Raw genomic sequence first — 21,750 nt, 5'->3', positions numbered from 1 at the left:
CACACACACACACACATACACAGATTTCCCCAGGCATGAAATGGCTCAAACTATTTTAAGTCATTGCTTGTCAATGACTTAAAATCAAAATGTTTACCTATGGCCCTAATCATCAAAGTTTTGTAAAGTTTTGTTTCATTGGAGTCATTTGGAGCCGAGTCGTCCAGAGCATCTAACAGCATTCTTCTAGCAACTGTTAGCAAAGCCAGAAACACTATGAAACAGCCTACGTGACCAAGTAGGTTTTTTTATGGCCACCTGCAAATAATTAAGTTGGAACACAAGATAATCTAAATAGCTTCAGGCCCATTTTACACTGACTGGATTGGTCACGGAGTTGATTTTTTTGACTTGTGACCAATTAAACTGATACGTAATCTCCCATCAGTTCTTTAATGGCCCTTCACTTAGAAAAGTGGTGTATATACAGAGGGCACAGGAAATTGGTCTTCTGGTATCATTATAGTCACTTGTTTTTAACCAGGATTGCAGATTGATTATTTATACCTGTTTCTTCCAGATAAGCCCAATAACAAATACTTTGAACTTCACTTCTCTGGATTTTTTTAATTATATAATAGTTCCTGAAACCTTTTTAAAAGAAGATACAAACACCTACAAATTAATATAACTGAGAAAAAGAAATAAAGCAAAGAGAAAGCAAAAATAAAAAGAAGTTAAGGAATAGAAAAAAGATACAAAGCAGTGGCTTCTTATATATGCTTCACAGCAGTTATAAATACAATTATATTTTAGCCCCTCTCTCTAAAGCTACATCATTATTTATTTGATTTTTATAGGCACTGATCTCAGCCAAATGACTCTGACCGTTTTACAATTCTAACCTATTAATTCTAATACTCTTCTTTCTATAATATTGGAATGAGGAGGGTTGGGTTAGCTGGATTTGCAATTCTATTTCACTGCTTGCTGTTTATTTTGGATGAAACCATAGATGTCTCTGAGAAAGCAGAGACATTTAGAGCTAGAAGTTCATAATCTGAGGTTTGGATGGCAAGGAAATGTATGGCATGATAAAGATAAAATAATGTGAATTTCAAAAATAATTTTATTAGATATGCCATATAGCAGGATGGTTAAAGACTGACCTTGTCAGCTGGAAAGCTGACAATCTGAGTTCAAAGCTCAAGTGCTTTTTGACAAAAAAGCAGTGTTAATGAAGTAAACTTACCATTTGCAAAGCTTTTTCCTCCCCATAGGACAATACTAATCAGTGTGAAAAGGGCTTGCTCGCTTATGTGCAATGCAACTTTTTTTTTCTGATTTCTTAAAATCTGAGACTAGCATCCAGAATATGGCAAATCTTTAGAGCTGGTTTGTTGTTGTTTTACATTAGTTTAAAAACAGCTCACTGGGTCACTTAGGGTGAATAAACAATTATTTCCAGGTGACTAAGAAGTTACCCAAGGGCATGGTGGGTCAGAGGTTGCAGAAGCTGGGTTCAAGAGTCAAACGCTGCATGACGGGATGAGTTCCCGTTACCGCAGCTCCTGCCAACCTAACAGCTCCAAAGCATGCAAATGTAAATAGATAAATGGGTACCACTTCAGTGGGAAGCTAACAGCATTCTGTGCACCTGGCCTATAGTCATGCTGGCCACCTAACCACGAAAGCATCTTCAGACTCCCGGCTCCCTTGGCTAAGAAACAGAGTTGAGCACTGCCCCCCAAGAGTCGGACATGACTTGTCAAACGAAACCTTTACCTTAAGAAATAACCACCACCACCACGACCCCAACAGGCATAGTTATCAGGTTCTGTTCAGACTTACGTCTTGATGAAAATAGCATTCAAGTTTGAATACATATTGTCAGGATGCAGAGTGAGGTTGTTTTATTTGGTTTGGTTTTGTTTGAAAAAAAAAAACTTGGCTGTCTTGCTGAAGTACTTAAAGCCATAGGCTGTTGGCACTCAATCATGTTTTTAGAAATAGTTCTGTGGTAACTATCTGTGGCTTGCTTGGTAACCTAACTCATACCCTCTTATGCAACATAAGGTTTGGTCTGTATTAACATGCTACTGTTGAATTCAAAGGAAGGGTGCAGCTTGGCTGAAACACAGCATCAGTCATTCCATCCTTTGAGCCATTTTTTTGTCTTACCCATCCAGGGAGACTTGCCAAACGGCAGCTAATAACCAGATGTGTCTTTTCCAAGTTGTCTACTACAGTTCTCCTTTGGGTTGTAATTCTTTAAGAAGTGAAACGGTAGAAGCTGATTAGCAGGATCCATCTCTCCAGGAAAGCAACAGAAGCTGGACAACTCTCACCACGTAAACACATTAGGAGCATCATCTTGTGATTAAAAAAAAAGAAAGAGTTGATTTCAGGTCTCCCGTAAATAAAGCATTTATCTTAATTAGAATGCTTTTTATGACCTTTTAGATAACTTGCAGTCTAGTTATCCAGTAACTAATGGTTAAACCGTGTGACCTTCTAGTTCCAATATTATCTTGAGAACAGGATTAGCAGCTACAAGTAAATGTGCAAGTGTAAGTTTTGGGGAGAAAGTCGTAAACATGGTGTTATGGCATTTTTGTACCGGTTGTTAAGGTTTGTAGGCAGATGTTTGTCTGCAAATTTTTGATTGTCCTTCTGATATTAAGAAATAAAGTCCAGACTTCCGCTGTTGTTACTTGCCAATTGTCCACCAATTCCCTGAAAAGCCTTGGACAATGAGAGGCAGCCTCAGCTCACAATGTCATTATTTATTTATTTATTTACAAACCGTATGTTTACATACCATCTGATATGTACACTCTGGGCAGCTAAGGACAATCAAGAAAAAGGATATAGCATACTATAAACATATCAGCAAACAAAATTAAAATCGTAGTGCAATAACCAGGGCAAATTGCCTATGAGTGGCCTGTGTGTTGAGTAACCCTAACCTTAACCCTAGAATATACCTTGCTTTTCTGAGTTGCTCTGGAGAATGAAGTATCCAAAACAATGTCCCAAAGGTGCTTTTTCAAAAGGCAACTGGACTTTCTGATTTTTCTTTGAAGATGTTTTGCTTCTCATCCAAGAAGCTTAGAATTCTTGGATTTTAGAATAAAGCATGCTGACTGGGGAATTCTGGGAGTTGAAGTCCACACATCTTAAAGCTTAAAGGTTGAGAAGGGAACATTTTCTGAATCCTATCAGAGGATGTTTAGCTGAACAAAAATGAAAGCGTTCTTCTCCTAACAGGGACTTGATCTAACTTTCAAAATAATTTTCAATTATGGGTTTATATAAGTTCTTCCCACTCCCATTTTTCAATCTAAAAAAAAAAAAAAAGAGAGAGAGAGAGACTTGCTAAGGTAGAGGTAGCCCTTGACTTACAACAGTACATTTAGTGACCGTTCAAAGTTACAACAGCATTGAAAAAAGTGACTTATGATTGTTTTTCACACTTATAACCTTTGCAGCATCCCCCGTGGTCATGTGATCAACATTAGGATGCTTAGCTACTGACTCACATTTATGGTGGTTGTAGTGTCCCAGGTTCATGTGATCCTGTTTTGAGACCTTCAGACAAGCCAAGTCAATGGGAAAGCCAGATTCACTTAACAACCACAATACTAACTTATGAACTGCAGTGATTCACTTAACTGTGACAAGAAATATCATAAAATGGGGCAAAGCTCACAAATGTCTCACTTAACAACATAAATTTTGGGCTCAATTGCAGCCGTAAGTTGAGGACTACTTGCATTATTGCAGTGCTTCTCAAATAGTGGGGCGCGCCCCCCAGGGGGGGCGTGAGGCTCCATAAAGGGGGGCGCGTTTGACCTCGGCAAACACTGTCATAACAAGCTAAGCCCCGTGTTTTACAGTCGCGCGGGGGGCGCGAAAAATGTTTTCTTCTTCCTAGGGGGCCATGACAGAAAATAATTGAGAAGCACTGCATTATTGTAACTCAAGGATATACCAAATATTTTAGATCCGTGTTTTTAAGTCGTTCTGAAAAAGCCCAGGCATAATAATTATCTGTTTGCAAAAAGGGTTTTACAAAAAAGGTTTGCCAAGGTATCCAACTGATAAGGAGAAAATAAGATCAACAAAACAAAGTTTGCCTTCAGATTAAGCTAAAATCAACACGCTCGCTTTTAACCTGATGTGCAAAGCGGCAATGCAGTTCAAGTCTACAGGGGAAAACATCATAGCTCCTGACACCTTAAGATCTAAGAAAATAGTTTGTGTGTGTTTTGGGGCACAGATGATGTCTAGAAATGGCTTACATGTGCAATAGCATGAATGATCTGTGCTACTTCAGCTTGCTAGGAGGCGAACTTAGTTTTAAATGTTTAGTCTTAAGAATCGATGCAAATAAGGAAGCAGAACATCTGGCAAACAACTGATTGCACAAAGTTTCTGTTCAACTGGGGAATAACAAAAATGATAGTTTCCCCCTCCCCATCTGCAAGCTGAGGTGCCCATTCTGCATGTAGAAATTTGGCCGCTTGTCAGTAGTGTTTTTATTTTATTTTTTCTCAGTGTTCCTGGAAATCAGTTTTATCTGGGGTATTTTAATCTAAGGTCAAAGTAGAAAGAATTAAATATAGCACAGCAACCAAAAATAATTGATTTTAGTACCCAAATATTTAATCAGGATGTCATGGTCCATAAACTCTCTGGAAACTCTACGACTATGTGAATGTGGTAGCAGATCCGTTTTTAAACCTTGGTCTTGGCTAGAAGGCTTTGAACTTTCTGCCCTTAGAAGACTTTTGTAGACTATACGGATTTTTCACCCTTATAGTTAAGTCAATATTTAACTGTTCCTGAAGCTCTCACACAACCTTAGAATTTCTTGGAAGAAATGAATGGAAATTACTTTACTGTAGCATTAGGGTAACAGAATGTCAACCTGAGAGGTAAAATATTCTGAACCTTAACAAGTGCTTAGAAGCATCTCTTTAACTTGAAGTCCAGTGTAAGTATGATTTGGATCCTTGTAGCAGTAATGACAGGTGATATGATGGTTCCGTGGTTAAACACACTGAGCTTCTCAGCTGGAAATCTGACAGCTTGGGTTCAATACCCAAGCACCTAATGACGGGGTGAGCTCTGGTTACTTGGCACAGCTCCTGCCCACCTAGCAGTTCGAAAGCATGCAAATGCAAGTAGATAAATAGGTACAATTTCAATGGGAAGGTAACAGTGTTCTGTGCACCTTGGCATATAATCATGCTGACCACATGATCACGGAAGTCATTGGCTGGCTCTCTCGGCTAAGAGAGATGAACACTGCCCCTATAGTTGGATATGACTAGATAGGGGAAACCTTTACTTTTATCTTTAGCCGTAATGGTAAAGCTGATCCATGAAATGGCTTGAAAAGATTTTTGCAGCAGATAATGATTACACTTAGCTCACTGATACCTATCTTTATGTGAGCTTATTTTCCCCCAGATTCAGCACCTTCAGCTCTCAAAAAAGGCTTCCTTGAAAACATCTCCTATCTTTTTTCTGTGGTTGGCCATATGTTGAAACTCGTTTTAGGAAGGCCTGTGGACAGCTGCTTTAAGTTAAAAACTCACTTTTTCATAGCAGGTACTCGGATCATTTTCACAGTTCTGTCAGAAAAGTCAGTCAGCCTGTTAACAAGCCATTTATGTAGCAGGAATCTCATTGAGTACAATAGGTTTTTGTCATGGGCATTAATAAGATGTCCTTGTGGCTAATCATTGAGTGTTGAACAAACCAGCAAACCTCATATCCATCAAAGACTAGAAAAATCGGCAACAATGGAACTAGCCCATCATAAAATGTCTGTATTTCTTTTACCATCACGTGCCAAAAGTGGAGGGAGCGCGGGTGTGTGTGTCACATGCATGTGTGTCCACACCCATAATTCAGTGTGCCCCGCACATGTGTGTGCAACCCCCCGCACTCCCCCCGCTTTTGGCACACGATGGCACCTGGTAGGCCTGTTTTTTGCCCTTCCCAGGCTCCAGAGGCTTTCTTGGAGCCTGGGGAGGGCAAAAACGGCCTTCTCCAACCCCCAGAGGCCGGAAACAGCCGGTTTGCCAACTTCTGATAGGCCCAGAAGGCCCAAAAATCAGCTGGCAGAGCTGAGCTCGGGTGCCCACTAATACGGCTCATGTGCCACCTGTGGCACACATGCCATAGGTTCGCCATCACGGATATAGGAGATAGAGATGGAAAAATGAAACAGAGCATCTCACTTTAGAAGTGATTTTAGTTACTGGAGCATACCTGAACACAGTCAGCAGCTAAATAATAGCATTTTAATCTCAGTGAGTTTCTTCCAGTCGTGGGTTGCTACTGGTTCACCCCAGATCGGGCGAACCGGGGGCAGGAGGCTCCGCCCACATGCCTGGACACTTCTGTGCATACGCAGAAGCACAATCGGTAGCAACAGGTTTTGAAACCCACCCCAGTTTCTTCATGTGGTGGCATTTATAATTTTCCTTGCAATGGAATTGCAATTTTTAAGAGATAAATTGATGGAGGAAAGTTAACCATCTAGTATAATATACAGTGACCCTGAACTGGAATAAACCATAATACGCAGTATTTATGTAATCATAAACAAATCTAATCATAAAATCCCAGGGTTTAAAGTTTCATTTCTTTCGGTTTCAAGCTAAAAATTCAAAAGCGGTTTCTAAGTAGAAATAAAGTTAGACAAAAATATTCTTTTTTTAATCAAGGCCAGTTGCTTTTTCTATCTGTGCCAGCTCCATTAATTTCAGCCTCCATTCTTCCATTGCAGGTATTTGTGGTTCCACCTTAAAGAACACAATTTAATATTTAATTTGCTCCTCTCTCTTAACAAGCTGTTGGCTTTAATATCACAAATCAGCATACGGTCTTTGGGCTCTCTTCCTTTCTTCTGATCTGGTTGCTGTTATACTAATTAGCTTGCAAAAAAAGAAATAGAAATGAACATGCTAATGACAAAGATATTTTATTTTGTTTTTAGTTCCCAAGAGGATGAAAGGCCTTTATCACCATTCTATCTGAGGTATTTATATATATTTTTTATTTATATTCTGTTTGGACGCTTGATTCATAAGAAAAAGCTGCAGAGGACTGTTACTAGCCAGTTGCAAAGGTTTTTCCCAAAAATATTTTCTTCTTAGACAATGATTTAAGAGAATCTATAGATCTACAACAGATAGATATCCACCCACAACATGCAAACTGCATTTGCCCTGCAGTAAGCCATGGTTTCTTCATAATGGTTTATTGATTGGACCACAGTGGGAAAGGTTGATGCTGGTTGTTGTTATTGCTAACTTGTAGGACTGTGTAAGGATATCTTAGTTTAATTGGACTTCACTCCCATTTTAGTGTTTAAGAATAGAAATATGTGGCTTTTGGGCTAGATTGCTAGGAGAAATAAGTTTGGCAGGAAGAGACAATGAAGGCTGGCCAGTGGTTGATACTTCATCCCTTTTATGCTCTTGTGATGACAAGTGGATGTTCATATTTAAGTGATTTCCAGCCTTTGCCTTTGCAACCTCATTACAAAAATTAAAGAGGAATGGCTTGGGTATTTTTGATGCCAGCATCTGTTTTGTTTAGAGCTGCTGTTCTGGCTCGCAAAAAACCAGCTGGGCGATAGATGGCAGCAAAAAGCAAGTTGCTTTCCTTGTCACCTGGTGGTCTTGTAGATCTTTGCAGCCCAGATAACCACAGTGCCAGTCAGCTGTTTATTTTCCTTTGTTCCCCTTACTGTTTTGTGAATTTCCTGACGCCCAAATTCAACTCACTGTAGACTTATTTGTGTGATATAACAACAGAGCAACAAATGTAAACATATGAAGGATGTGGGCTGCAACTTATGCAGTACACAAAGTACAGTGATTGAGAGCAGACAGTTATGTAACATACTGGGTGGATGCAGTAGAGACTTGTCCGGATTCCAAGGACCTCACAATGCCTTAGGCTTGCCAATTAGCGGGAACATTGTGTATATATTTTCCCTCTCTCCTTTTAAAATCTGTGCTGCAAATGTTGCAGAGTCTTTGAGGAGCACAGGGGCTTGAAAGTGTTCCTGTTGTATTCCCTTGTTCCCCACCCAAACAGACTGAGTAAACAACGTGCATCGTATTAAGAACAGTACGGCTGCAAATTTGCCTCATTTGGAATTACATTTAGTTTTGCTTGTAGTTTTTTCTCTATCCCTGTTGAGATGGTATGGATCTTGCCAGACAGGAACTTTTTGGCTAATTTAAATTATCGAGGCAAATTTAAGCCATACTTTACACAAATTTGCAGATTTTCTCTCCTAGTTTCATGTCTTCATCTTCCTGTCAAGTGCTCATCTTTGCCATACCTGATTGTTTATGGAATTTAACCTGATTGAAGCAGTGGGGAAATCTGAACCGGTTTACTACCAATTCGCTCACTGCACATGTGCATGCACAGTGCGCACCATGCACCAAATGCGAGGTGTGCGCACAGTGCATACCAAAAGGAGGCATGGGTAGATAGAACAGCACGGGGGGGGGTGATCAGCTGTGGTGTGCAATCTTTTTTTTTTACTTTTAAAAGCATTTAATAGGTTGTATAGGTTGTAAAAAAATGCTTTTAAAAGTAAAAAAAAGGCTCTGACGATTGCGCGGCTCAGCTGTGATCGTCAGAGCCCTTTTTTTACCTTTTAAAAGCATTCTTTAAAAGAAGTGGCAAGCGGGTGACCAGGCGATTGGGTGGGCATGGACGGAGGGGCAGGGATTTTTGCTACCAGTTCTCCGAACCACTCGCCGCCATCGCTACTGGATCGGCCGATCAGGTCCGAACCGGGAGCATTTCACCCCTGGATTGAAGCCACCTTCTTAGCCAACTCTTTGGTTGGCCTCTTGCAGTCTTCCCCAGCAAAACCATTCCAGATGTTCCAGCTCCTTTTCCAGCTCCTAGGTTAGTTTGTCCCTTTATGAGAAAAGTTTGCCCAACAACAAGCTGAAAATAAGAAAGTCACTAAGTCAAAGAGCAAGCACATCCTCAGCAAAGCCTTCTGTGACAAGATGATATCTGGGTTAGATTAGTCCTAAAGATTAATCTGTCTAGGTATCCCCTGCATTGCTTGGAAATGCTTTTTGAGAAGATCATAACAGTCCATCCCAAAATTGCAAAATTCAATCTTTGCAGAGATATTTTATAATGGGCATGCTGAATAGGATAAGTGAGACAATTACAGAAAAGCACATATAAGAGCGTTTTCAGTGGGCAGTATGATAGCACCAGATGTTCATGTTAAGCATCCCTTTAAAATGCTTTAAACATTTTTCTGGACACTTACGTGAAGTACCAAAATACATGCTTTTTCAGCTTGGATAAATTGATATCATATAGCTTATATAGTTCTGTATACCTGTCATGGTAACTTTGAAGAAAAAAAATTGAGTATCACTAATCACCATGGAAAAACAGTGACAGGAAACCCTCATCAGAACCATTGCAGTGATATAAAACACTGATTATGTTTCCATTATTAATCCTGTTAGATACCACATTTGGGGAAGTGTACTACTTTTACCTAATAAGAATGATTAAAAAATAAAATACATGACAGAAGAAATGAGACCACTGCAAACAATCTTATTAATGTCCACTTAGTTGTAGTTGTTTTACATCTTAAAGACTGAAGAATAATATTAAGGATTCTGGTACAGTCAGAAGACAGTGGGAAATGGACACAGCAAACTGCAATGTCACATGGAAAGTTATAACATTTAAAGTTTATTTGTTAAATTTAAATTTATTTGCCTATCTCTACGGCTGCTCTAGGCAGCCTATAACACAGGTGTCAAACTCACCGCGTCATGTTGCCGTTTCGTGACTTTTTTCCCCTTCACGGAGCTGGGGTGGGCATGGCCTGCACGTGACACATCCGGCCCACAGGCTACCAATTTGACAACCCTGGCGTACAACAATAAAAAGGAAGAAATGAAAAGAGTGTAAACTGAACAAAAAGTAAAATAATAGAGCAATAAAACATGAAAAAGAACACAATACATCAGTATGATAACAAAAAGATGGACAGGTGAAGAGCAGTGAGTCCAGAAGGCAGGTGGAGTCTGCCATCAATCCAGCAGTCACCTCCAGTGTGATACTCCAACATTGGATTCCCGTGCCAACCAGCAAAGTCAGGCTTTCAGGCTCTTGTGGCAGGAAATGAGGGTGAGGTCAAATCTTACCTTGGAGGGTAAGATGTTCAAAAGGCCAGGTGCTGCAGCAGAGAAGGCTCTTCTTCTGTATCCCAATTGTCAGAATTCTTTGAACAACAAAATCCAAAGCAGTCCCTCTCTGCTGGCACGAGTTATCATTCTACTTGGCTAACAGTGGAAGAAAAAGGGATGCGGTAGCTCACTGGCTAAGACGCTGAGCTTGTCGATCGAAAGGTCGGCAGTTCAATGGTTCGAATCCCTAGTGCTGCGTAATGGGGTGAACTCCTGTTACTTGTCCCAGCTTCTGTCAACCTAGCAGTTCGAAAGCAGGTAAAAAATGCAAGTAGAAAAATAGGGATCACCTTTGGTGGGAAGGTAACAGCATTCTGTGCGCCTTTGGCATTTAGTCATGTCGGCCACATGACCACAGAGATGTCTTCAGACAGCGCTGGCTCTTTGGCTTTGAAACGGAGATGAGTACCGCCCCCTAGAGTCGGGAATGACTATCACATATGTGTGACAGGAACCTTTACCTTTTAACAGTGGAAGAAGGGTGATTTATTTGCACTTGGCACTGTCTACCAGAAGCACCTTCACTATCTACATATGAAAAATGTTCTGTGCCTTGCCTTTCACGTGATCAGGTGAATACTGCTGGCACCACATTGATTAGGTAAACAGGGCATATTTCAAAACAATATGAACATCGAGTGTCAATAGATTATGCATTTAACCAGGCGGAGCCCAGGGAAAAATGTTTTGCTTGCCCCGATAAAACGTTGGGACTGAAGAAAAGTTGCATTCAGTGTTGCTCTTCATACAGATGCTTTGTGGAGAGGGAACAGATAGAATTTGGCAATAGGTTAATTTTTATTAAATCATCCAATGCCAAAGGAATTGTTTAAATAACATAGAGGTGAGTCCTTTGATGCAACCTTTTCTTGTTTATGAAGAAAAATGCTGGCTAGATCCCAGCTAAGTGTCCAACTAAAAATTCACAAGCTGGACAAGATTTAAGTAACATTCTTCACCACATGTTCCTTTGCAAGTGGTGTTATCCAGACACACGCTGTCTCCTATCCAGAGGTAATTGATAAGATAGTACAGTAATATTGAATAGTAGCCATTGGTGTTCTTATTCTCCATGAATTTGTTGAATTGTGCCAGAAAGTCCACCAGGTAGAAGGCTATCACTATGGTAATATATTTGATAGCAGATATCAGATATATTTCTCTGAGGCTACACTGAAATGTTTATTTACTTGTTATGCAATTTAAACCGCACCCTTCAACTCTAGCCAGGACTATGTGGAAATGTCTCCTTCCAATATTTTTACCATGAGTAAGTAGAAGGTTCCAAAACAGAAAAAATAAGTGGTGAAAAATGATGATCTGTTGCTGGTCTCTCAATACATAGCAGTTACTACTCTGTTTCAGATGTTGTGAAAAAGGTTGAATCTTGTTTCTTATTTTGCTTTTTGTATATTTACTGTTTTAAAAGTAGTCCACCTTGGGACTACATCAGAAAGATAGTGTGTCAATTACATAAGACGATACTAATATGAGCCCTAGGTTTATTTCTTGCTGGAAACAAACAGGCTATTTTGAAATGAAGCTTGTTAAGATATTTAAATTTAGTAGTTGGAGCAGTGGGGTTGTGCAGTGAGCCAGAACACATAGTTATGGTTGATTGGTTGACTACTGGCTCCTGCGTGAGGCAATCTGCGCTGTGATTGGTTCCTGTGGGTGTAGAGGGGAGTTTCCCTTTCTTTTCTGCCTTTTTTCTTCTGTGTGTACTGTATGCTCTGTGATTTACCTCAGGGGGTGTCAAACTGGTGGGCCGGATGTGTCACACGCCACGCCCACCCCAGCTCTCAAAGGGAAAAAAATGTGAACCATCACGTGACAGCAACGTGACGCCGCGGGTTTTACCTGATGCTGCTGCTGTTTGCCTGAAAATTTTGTTTGGTGTATATTTAGATGTAAAATATATTTATATAAAACTACAAGTTTGTGTCTCTTGACTTAATTTGGACACCAGCTGCACAATTCCCTGATAAAACCTCTTTCAGAAGGATGCATTTTAGACTGGAAAAATAGTATAAGAGAAAAAACAGTACTAACCTGAGACATCTTGTTGCATGAAGCTACCCCCCATGCCCATTTATAAAACATTACATAACAAAAGACAACTGGACTGACCATTGAATCTTCTGAGAACTTGGCAATGACCCAAAAGTTGCACTGATTCCAAGGAAGGGAGGCCACCTAAGGCCTCCCAACATACGTAGCCTAAGTTGACCGCCTCACTCTGCCTAAAGATAGGGCAAATCCACCCTGAAGATAGGGCAAATCTACACTTAAGTTTTTCCCTCCTTGCCCTTTACTTGAAATCTGTACTCCATCAGTTTCTTTACCTGTAAATTCCATCTTGGAAACAGATGTCTCCCGTTATGAACTTTTTGCACGAAAGGGGAAAAAATGAACTTAAGAGCAATGGAGATAGGATAAATTATATATTAGATAGGATAGATTATAAAAAGAAGAGAGTAGTGAGGTAACTTTAAAGAAGGAGCTAAATCTACAATTGTACTTACAACAGCTGTAAAGAAATATGAATCAGTTGCCAAGCATCCGAATTTTGATCACGGTGATTGTGGGGATGTTGCAAAGGTTGTAACTGTGAAAAACAGTAATAAGTCACTTTTTTCATTGCCATTGTAATTTTGAACAGTCATTAAATGAACTGTTGTAAGTTGAGGACTACCTGCATTTAATAGACCTCTGACATCTCGTAATCATTGCTACAAAACCTTTCATCTTTTTGACTTAAATATAAAATTATGGCTATTATACCTACTTCACTCTCATTGCATTCTGGTCTTACTTACAAATTTACAGTAAATTTGTAAAATACTTTTATTATGTAATTGTATCATATTACATAATAGGTAATTAAAAAAATTATGTAACTTGTTCCTTAACAAGTTGTAAGTCAAGGACTACCTGTAACAGAATTGTGACTGGTAATTTCTTGTTCTCTTGGCATGGTATGGGTTACACATTTCACAGAATAGCATTCACTTAGTCCTTCCTTTAGTGATGTTGCCTTGATTTGTAGGCAGGTAAGTTAGCCAGCTATCGTAACTAATAAAATAAAGATAATAAACTGTTTTTTATGCTTCACAGAAACATCATTTATTAAATATTGCCCTCAGAAACATATCATATGACTCTCTTATCTGCAAAGCTGAGTCATCAAAGGCTGGCCAGGAAAGGGGATTGTCCCAGTCTCAAATATAATCTTGCCTTATGGTTTAAAGACATAATCTTTGGCCATGAATCCTCAAGGCTTCCTAGCACATCTGCTTCCATCATTAAATCAGGGAGAAATTATGACATGTTGCCCTGACTATTTGTAGTAACATTTCAGGGGCTTGACAATAACTAATGAGTCTGTGTGAGGCAGAAGAATTGAAAACAGCTCCAAATATATTTTTTACATCATGGTTTTTCCTATTTGGCTTTCATTAGCTATGGGGGAAAAACTCTTGCTGATCAAATATGATGGACTCGGCTACATTGAGTTTGATTTATGTTCCTTTCTTTTAAATCAATTACTTCACATATTACTGATAGGTTTTTAAAGTATGTGTTTAAATTTTGTGCAAAATATATGAGACTGGCCAGCATTTCTTCATTTGCTGTATATATACTTACATCTGTCTCAGAGGTTTGGGATTGTTGCCAATTGCTTTGCTGGAAACAATGGGGAAATCATTATTCCCAGAAAGTCATAATTCTCATATATGTTCTGTCATCATGGTTGTTTCAATACAGATCTGTAATTTTTTTAAAAAAAAGATTCTGTTACTCATCTTAAAGAGTTGAATGATAGGTTTGAACATCTAAACACATTTCAGTGCATATGCGCTATTGTTTGGAACCAATTGCTTAATTTTCAGTAAATCTGTGTCTTTAAATCTGTCACTTAGCACTTAAATGAACTTTTGAACCATTTTTTCTTAATATTCTTCAGAAATAACACCCAATTTTTAACGTCTTTTTATACAGTGCTCACGTGTCACAAGTCAACAGCATCCCTGCTACTGGAGAGTAAGTAATGTTTTCTCTTTTGTCACTCTGTTCTTTAGTTCTTGTTTTTCCTCATTAAGTATCTTGTGATTTGTGTGTACGTGTGGCAAACGTAAAACATCCTTGATAGCACTAGTGGTAGACATAATAGAAGATAAGATTGTGATTGTGTAGTTTGAATGGTTTCAGTTGAAACCTTTTTGTGTACAGCCACCTAATGGGAAAAAATGTATCTTGGGTGTCTGTTAATGATTCCTAAACAGGATGATTCCTAAACAGGGTGCTGCAATGATCTTTCTAAAAAAATGCTAGATGATGTGGATGTTCCTAATTCAGGGGTGTCAAGCTCAATTTCATTGAGGGCCGCCCCATCAGTATTGTGTTTGAGCGTGAGGGGCCGGGGTGGGCGTGGCGAGCTCGACGTCACTCATGTTGGGAGTGCTTGTGATAGCCTGAGCACTCTGTCAGCGAAAACAGGCTCCCGAGTTCAGTTTCACCTGCGATGGTCTCCTGTACACAGCTCTCCTGATCTCCGTTTTCGCTGGCAGAGGCACTGCGGGCCAGTCCTTCACTGTTTTCACGGCAGCCCCGCGGGCCAGATCTAAACACTCCGCAAGCCAGATCTGGCACCCGGGGCCTTGAGTTTGACACCTCTGTTCTAATTGAATGTAATAACCTCCCTGTAGGGATAATATGTACAGGTAGTGCTCGACTTCTAACCATTCAATTAGTGACAATTTAAAGTTACAACAGCACTGATAAAAGTGACTTACATTATACCGTATATACTCGAGTATAAGCCGAGTTTTTCAGCACGTTTTTTGTGCTGAAAAACGTCCCCTCGGCTTATACTCGGGTCTATACGGCTTATACTCGAGTTTTTTTTTTTTAAGCCCCTCGGCTTATACTCGAGTATATACGGCTTATACTCGAGTTGTTTTTTTTTCTTTTTTTCACATTTTACCGGACGGCGCGGGGAAGCCCTGCCGGTGCAGTGAGAGGGCGGGGCGGGGGAGCCGCCAGCCTTCTCAGCTGAGGGAGGGAGGGTTTCCCCAACCGGTAGATGCCTCATTTCCCACCCTCGGCTTATACTCGAGTCCCCAGTTTACCCCAGTTTTTGGGGTAAAATTGGGGACCTCGGCTTATACTCGGATCGGCTTATATTCGAGTATATACGGTAATCATTTTTCATACTTACAACAATTGCAACATCCACGTGGTCATGTGATCGGAATTTGGACACTTGGCAACTGGCATGTATATACGACAGTTGCAGGGTCCCAGGATCATATGATCGCCTTTTGGGTCCATTTGACAAGTAGAGTCAATTTGGAAGCAAAATTCACTTGACAACTACATTACTAACTTAACAGCAGCAGTGTTTCACTTAATAATTGTGGTAAAAAAGGTCATAAAGTGAGGCAGAACTCACATGACAACTGTCTTGCTTAGGAAATTTTGGGCTCAGTTGTGGTCGTAAGTTGAGGCCTACCTGTAGCCAGTTTGACAGTTTCTTTTTTTTTTTTATAAAAAGTTTTATTTTTACAATCATATCAAATAATTCATCCAATGTACAGTTATATACAATTAGTCGGGCTTGCCCAGTCACCACCCCCCTTTTTAACACTCTTCCCTCTTCTACCTTCTTCTACTTTCCAGACCTTCCTCTCCTTCTCTTATCTACATCCTCTCCTCCCTCCACCCTACACCTTCCTTCTCCCTCTACCCCTCTTCCTTCCTCTTCTCCTCTTTCCTACCTCCTACTCTCTTTTCTCCTCCCCACCGTTCTAAAATGGTAACTGGGGAGACCCGACCCTGCATTAATTATATTTATACATCTTCAATAATCCCTGTACATTAACCATCACTCCATCTCTACCAAACCCCCAATTCCCTCCCCTTACCCCCACCCCCACCCCGACTTCCCAGAACAAAATGCAGGGTATCAAAACCATCGCAGGTGCAGTTTCTTAAAGGAAGAGTATATTTTAAGATGACTTCGAGCCAATTTGACCTGGTCTTGTTTCAAGCCAATTAAGTTTTTTTTTTTTTGTTTACATTTATATCCCGCCCTTCTCCGAAGACTCAGGGCGGCTTACAGTGTATAAGGCAATAGTCTCATTCTATTTGTATATTTTTACAAAGTCAACTTATTGCCCCCCCAACAATCTGGGTCCTCATTTTACCTACCTTATAAAGGATGGAAGGCTGAGTCAACCTTGGACCTGGTGGGGCTTGAACCTGCAGTAATTGCAGGCAGCTGGTTTTAATAACAGGCTTCTTATAGCCTTGAGCCACCACGGCCCCTTAGTGATCTTGTTTCATATTTATTGTACACTCAAGATTTCTTTCACACAGGTAAGGCCCAGTCTCAGGTTGCTTAGGTTCAGAAAGGTTGCATGTCAGTCTTCAGACTCCTTTCAACTGCATCTCTCAAAAGAAACAAAATACGAAAAAAATATTCCCCCCCCCCGGACTTTTTTCCCCTCTTTAAATACTCAAAAACTCAAGGAACCCCTTTTACCCCTAGAAATAAAAAGAGAGACACTGTCCCTACCCCCCAAAACTCACTCAATAAAAGACCTTTACTCTCTTCCACTTGTTGGTCTGCCAGAATATTTTTGTTTAAAGCAAATGCTACAAGATTTTTTTTGTCACTAGAGGGAGCTATATATTAAAAACACACAGTAGGTAAAGAAGAAAAAGGTAGATTATTTTGATGGAGGCAGAGAATTGTATGTTTACAGTAGCAATTATCAATATAGCGTTAATAAAATAAGTGGGCCACAGAAATTTCCTATATAAGCACTGAAAGTCAGAAGATTGGACTGCTTGACTCCCTGAAGAGTGGATTCAAAAGAACTAGGTTTTGCTCTCCACTTAGCCATACATTTTTCTGGATGAACTTGAGGCAGTGCAAGGGTGAAATCCAGCAGGTTCTGGAGAACTGGTAGCAGAAATTTTGAGTAGTTCAGAGAACCAGTAAATACCACCTCTGACTGGCCCCAGAGTAGGGTGGGAATTGAGATTTTGCAATATCCTTCCCCTAGGAGTGGGGAGGGAATGGGGATTTTGCAGTGTCCTTCTCCTGCCATGTCCATCAAGCCATGCCCACAGAACTGGTAGTAAAAAAAATTGGATTTCACCACTGAGGCAGTGTCCCTTTTTCCAACAACACAAATAAACATGGGACTCTGAAAGGGAGCCCTGCCCTGTGCCTCACGGAAAAAAATGACTACAAATATGTTTATTAATCAAGTCTGTGCACTCTTCATACAGATACAAACCACAGCTGTTTACTTAAAGGAAGAGAAAGTGTACAGATCTAATAAAAAAAATGGTGAGGGGAAGGTAGTATCTCAGTGTCTGAAAAACATACTTTATTGTGTAAATTGTTTTGTCAAGGACACAGCAAAATGAAAGACATTATAAGCAGCATCCAATTTTGAATTGGGACATAGCTCTATGGAACAGATCTCATATTTCTAAAAGAAATTTCTCCTTTATGTTTTTATTCATCATGGGGTTTTTTCCTGTCCTCTTTTCTTCATCTAATTAATTTTTAATCAAACATATTTATCCTACCTGTATTTTAATCAAACTGGATAGGAAGTGCTAGCAAATTGGATAAATAACCTTCTTAATCTCTTAACATTAAGAGATACAAAAATACAAAAACGTTTTTATGGAACAAATGAATTAATGAATCTAACCAAGCAAAATAATAAATTCACCAGGAAAAAACAAATGCTACTGTTTTATGGAATCCTTTCATTCAGACTAGGACAACTCTTAAAGCAGAAATCCCTTCCTTTCTGTTTTTATGCAGAAGTCTGAAAAAAAGTTGGTCTCTTTTAATAAATAAGTAGAACTTAACAATAGAACTTAAGCCATATTTGAAACACTTCTTGCAAATCATTTTTGAGGCATGCACTTATAAATGTTTAAAAATATTGAATGGTTCACATTGGGAATTCATTATTACTTTTTTAAAAAATATAGTAATACCTGTGTATATGTATGTGCGTACAACTTATCTTGTTTTGATAGATTCTTAGAAAAGACTATCCGGACAGCTGTTGAACAACATCTTTTTGATGTTCATGGCTCTAGTGGTCAAAGTTCTGAAGAATCTGAATCTGGAACATCATTAACATCTTCTGGTGTATCTACTGGGCAGCGCAGGCGACATCATAAAGAACAAGATGAAGGCCGAAAAACCAGAGATAGGTATGCTTTTTTCTTCTCTTTTCTTCTTCTCCTATGAGACAGTTTTAGAATTGTCTGATAGCAATTGTTAGATAATTGCAAAAAAATGGTCCCCCACTCCCTTAGGTTGCCAAGAAGCCTGTTGCATTCCAGAGTTAATATTCTACATATTCAAATTATTATCTCCCTTGCCTTCCTGTTCCTAGATAATTATGGAAAGATGTTGGAATCATCACAGTTCTTTCTCCTCACTTTTTAAATTTTTATTGAAAAGATTTGACAGAAAGTAAACATTTTGCAGACAATGTTTTATGTCAGTTTTTCAGTCTAAAGGAATAAACTTCTGTATACACTTGAAACTTTTTATCTTGTGAAATAACTCATAATTTTAAAAGTTACTCAAACTTTAACTGACTACTTGAGTAGCAGGTGTTTTTTTTTAAATAAACAATTACAAGTTTACAACCGAGAGGGTTTGTGGCTAAGTTTTTATTGAATTAGATCTAGGCATACATGATGTCTGATTCCATAAACGTTTTATGTGTTTGAATGGTAATCTGTATAAATTAGAAAAGCTTGTGAGAGAATTTCCTGTGAAGCTGTTCCTCTATTTCTGCTGCATCGTTGACCGAAAAGAAGAAATATAAATCTTAGAGCTTATATATATATATCTGTTTGATGGAAATTTTCCCAAATATTCTGATTTCCCTGTCAGATTCGTCTAGACGAGGGGTGTCAAACTCGATTTCATTGAGGGCCACATCAAGGTTGTGTTTGACCTGGGGGGGCTTGGGGGGGGCATAGCCGGGGTGGGCAGGGTCAGCTCGACGTCACTCGTGTTGGGGGCGCCTCTGGTGGCCCAAGCAAAAATGCAGCTCTGGAGGACCATCCTGAGCTCCGTTTTCGCCGGCAGAAGGTTGCATGAGGCTGTCGCAGCTGAAAACTGAGCTCGCAATGGCTGTTTTCACTGACAGACAATGCAGGTGTGTTCTTTGCTGTTCCCAGGGCAGTCCTGCAGGCCAGATCTACATAATCAGAAATGAATGTTGCTTAGAATGCCTTTCATTAGACTGATTTTCTTTTAAGTACTTGACACTAGGACTCTATGGGAAATCCTGCATCCTGCCATGTATTCCCAATACTACATTTCCTCTTGGAAGTCATACTCTTCACTCTCATTTATATGTCAACCTTTACCTATGGAATTCCAGGTAGTATCCCATCCAGCATTGTTCAGTCTGCTTCACTTCAATTACATTGCTGCAGCATTTGCCTTTATGCTAGATATGGGATAGGTAAATAAGCTTCTATGATACTCCTCTTTGTACCAATCCCAGTGACCTTTAATGTTTAAACTTTTTTTAACCAATAAATAAAAAGCGTACACATCATATAATAAAGTGCCAGGCTCTAACCTCATATTTACTTTCAGTATATGCCAGTATTTTTCAGCCTTGGCAGTTTTAAGATGGGCGGACTTCAACTCCCAGAATTCCCTAGCTACCAAGGCCCAATCTTAAAGCTGTGAAGTTGAAAAACATTGCCATATGCCCATTATTAGGTGAACTAGAAGACTTGGCAGAGAAGAGTCTCGACAGTTTCGTATTTGTGAACAAGCACTTTTCAGCCATGATAGGGATTTTGTGAAGGTTTATAGTAGATTTTCAAAATTCCAGATCTGTCGCTTGGACCCCTTGTAACGCCCTAGAGATAGACTCTACAGATTCTTTGAAGAAAATGCCAGGAGTTGTAAGGCTATAACATAACTGAGGAACTGTAGAGTGTAAATATCTTTCTAGAACTTGCAAAGTTAAAATAATTGCTTGGGTTGTGTTTATGAGTCACTAGAAATGATCTGGAAATCTGCCATCTTTTTTTTCTTCCTCTTCCTATATAGGGAGGTCATCAATAAAGAGAATATTCCTTCTGGATTCAGTAGCATTGAGGAGTGTATATTAAATGCTCAGGAAGCATTTAATATACAGGAAAAATGCCATGAGAACAATTCTGGTTACATTGGCGAAAGAAGTAAACCAAAGCGTCAGAAATCCAGCACCAAACTAACTGAGTTTAACGACAACCAAGAGAGTTCTTTGGTAAGCAAAATTATGAAAGCCAAGCTTTCAAATGTCACATTGTGACTTGGGTGACCCTGTATTATCCATGGATGCCCAACTCATGGCGTCATCTGAATTTCAAGTGGTCTTGATGATTATTCTTGCTGAATGGTTCTGAAAGCCATTTGAGTGTAGCATTAAAAATGGCCCCCAAGTCTGAAGTTTGCAAGTAACAGCTGCATTCAGTGGAAATGCAGTACTCCTGCATTCAGGAGTAAGTTTAAATGCCCATCGTATTACTCAGTAATCCAGAATTGGCTGTCAAAAATCAGGAAAATCATCAACCATTCCTTCCGAGCAAAAGAGAAGTCTCTACAATGAAACATATTTATGTATTTATTTTTGGGATATTTGTATTCTGCCTCATTTGGAAGACTCTAGAATAGTGATGGCTAAACTTTTCCGGACTAAGTGCCCAAAGTGGGTCTGCACCCCCCTGAATGCACACGTGTACACCTGAACCCCCAAATATTATGCATGTGCGCCCTCCGCATGCACCCGGCGCATGCGCGGCAGAGGTATAACGATCAGCTGGAGGCATGCACGGCAAAGCTGAGCTGGGCCACAGCTTGTGTGCCCACAGAGAGGGTGCTGCGTGCCACCTCTGGAACGCATACCATAGGTTTGTCATCACAGCTCTAGAGCCATATAACAGGAGAAAAAAAGGAAAACCATGAAAAATATACAACCCCTAGACTTTTGGTTTAATAACTATAATCATAATAGTAAAACCAGTGGTCACCTGTGATCTTACTGTAGGCAAAGATCCACTGAATTAAGATCTTCAGGTCCAAAACAAAAGCATGGATAGGGGTAAATATATTTCTGTGGACAGAAATTTTCAAAAGGTGATTCTATTACAGAGTGTGCCACCTACCTCACAGACTCTAAATCTTATATTGGACTAGGACTCTCAATATTTACAATAGATGGGTAGAATGCAACTTGGAAAAGCGGTCCCCAATACACCCTGGTGCCACCCATTATAAGGCTTTGTAGGTGACAAGTAGCACTTAAAAGTGGGCCAGATGCTAACCATAGCAAGAATCACTGTCAATTCATTACGGCACACTGCAACCGGTCGTAAATGTGAGCCGGATTGGCAAGCACCTGAAATACCGTCACCTGACCACGGAGGGGGGAAGGCTGTTGTAACTTTGAGGACAGGTGATTAGTAGCTTTTT

At 39.7% G+C, this 21,750-nt stretch overlaps 1 protein-coding gene across 4 annotated transcripts in view; it reads left to right on the top strand.

Annotated features, from left to right (window-relative positions):
• The window catches only part of FAM13A (family with sequence similarity 13 member A), a 163,635-nt gene that overhangs the window by 100,572 nt on the left and 41,313 nt on the right, over positions 1–21,750 (top strand). For 3 of the 4 annotated variants that reach the window (XM_058193567.1, XM_058193565.1, XM_058193569.1), the window contains 4 exons: positions 6,956–6,997; positions 14,220–14,261; positions 18,291–18,470; positions 20,347–20,545. In XM_058193567.1, the coding sequence (XP_058049550.1) occupies positions 6,956–6,997; positions 14,220–14,261; positions 18,291–18,470; positions 20,347–20,545 (463 nt within the window). The remainder of the gene's footprint in view (positions 1–6,955; positions 6,998–14,219; positions 14,262–18,290; positions 18,471–20,346; positions 20,546–21,750) is intronic. The other variant, XM_058193568.1, reaches the window with a different exon arrangement.

The sequence above is a fragment of the Ahaetulla prasina genome, chromosome 8 (assembly GCF_028640845.1).
Source record: "Ahaetulla prasina isolate Xishuangbanna chromosome 8, ASM2864084v1, whole genome shotgun sequence".
Lineage (NCBI taxonomy): Eukaryota > Metazoa > Chordata > Lepidosauria > Squamata > Colubridae > Ahaetulla > Ahaetulla prasina.
Note: the sequence above shows the minus strand (reverse complement) of the source record. Positions and strands in the feature narration are given on the sequence as shown.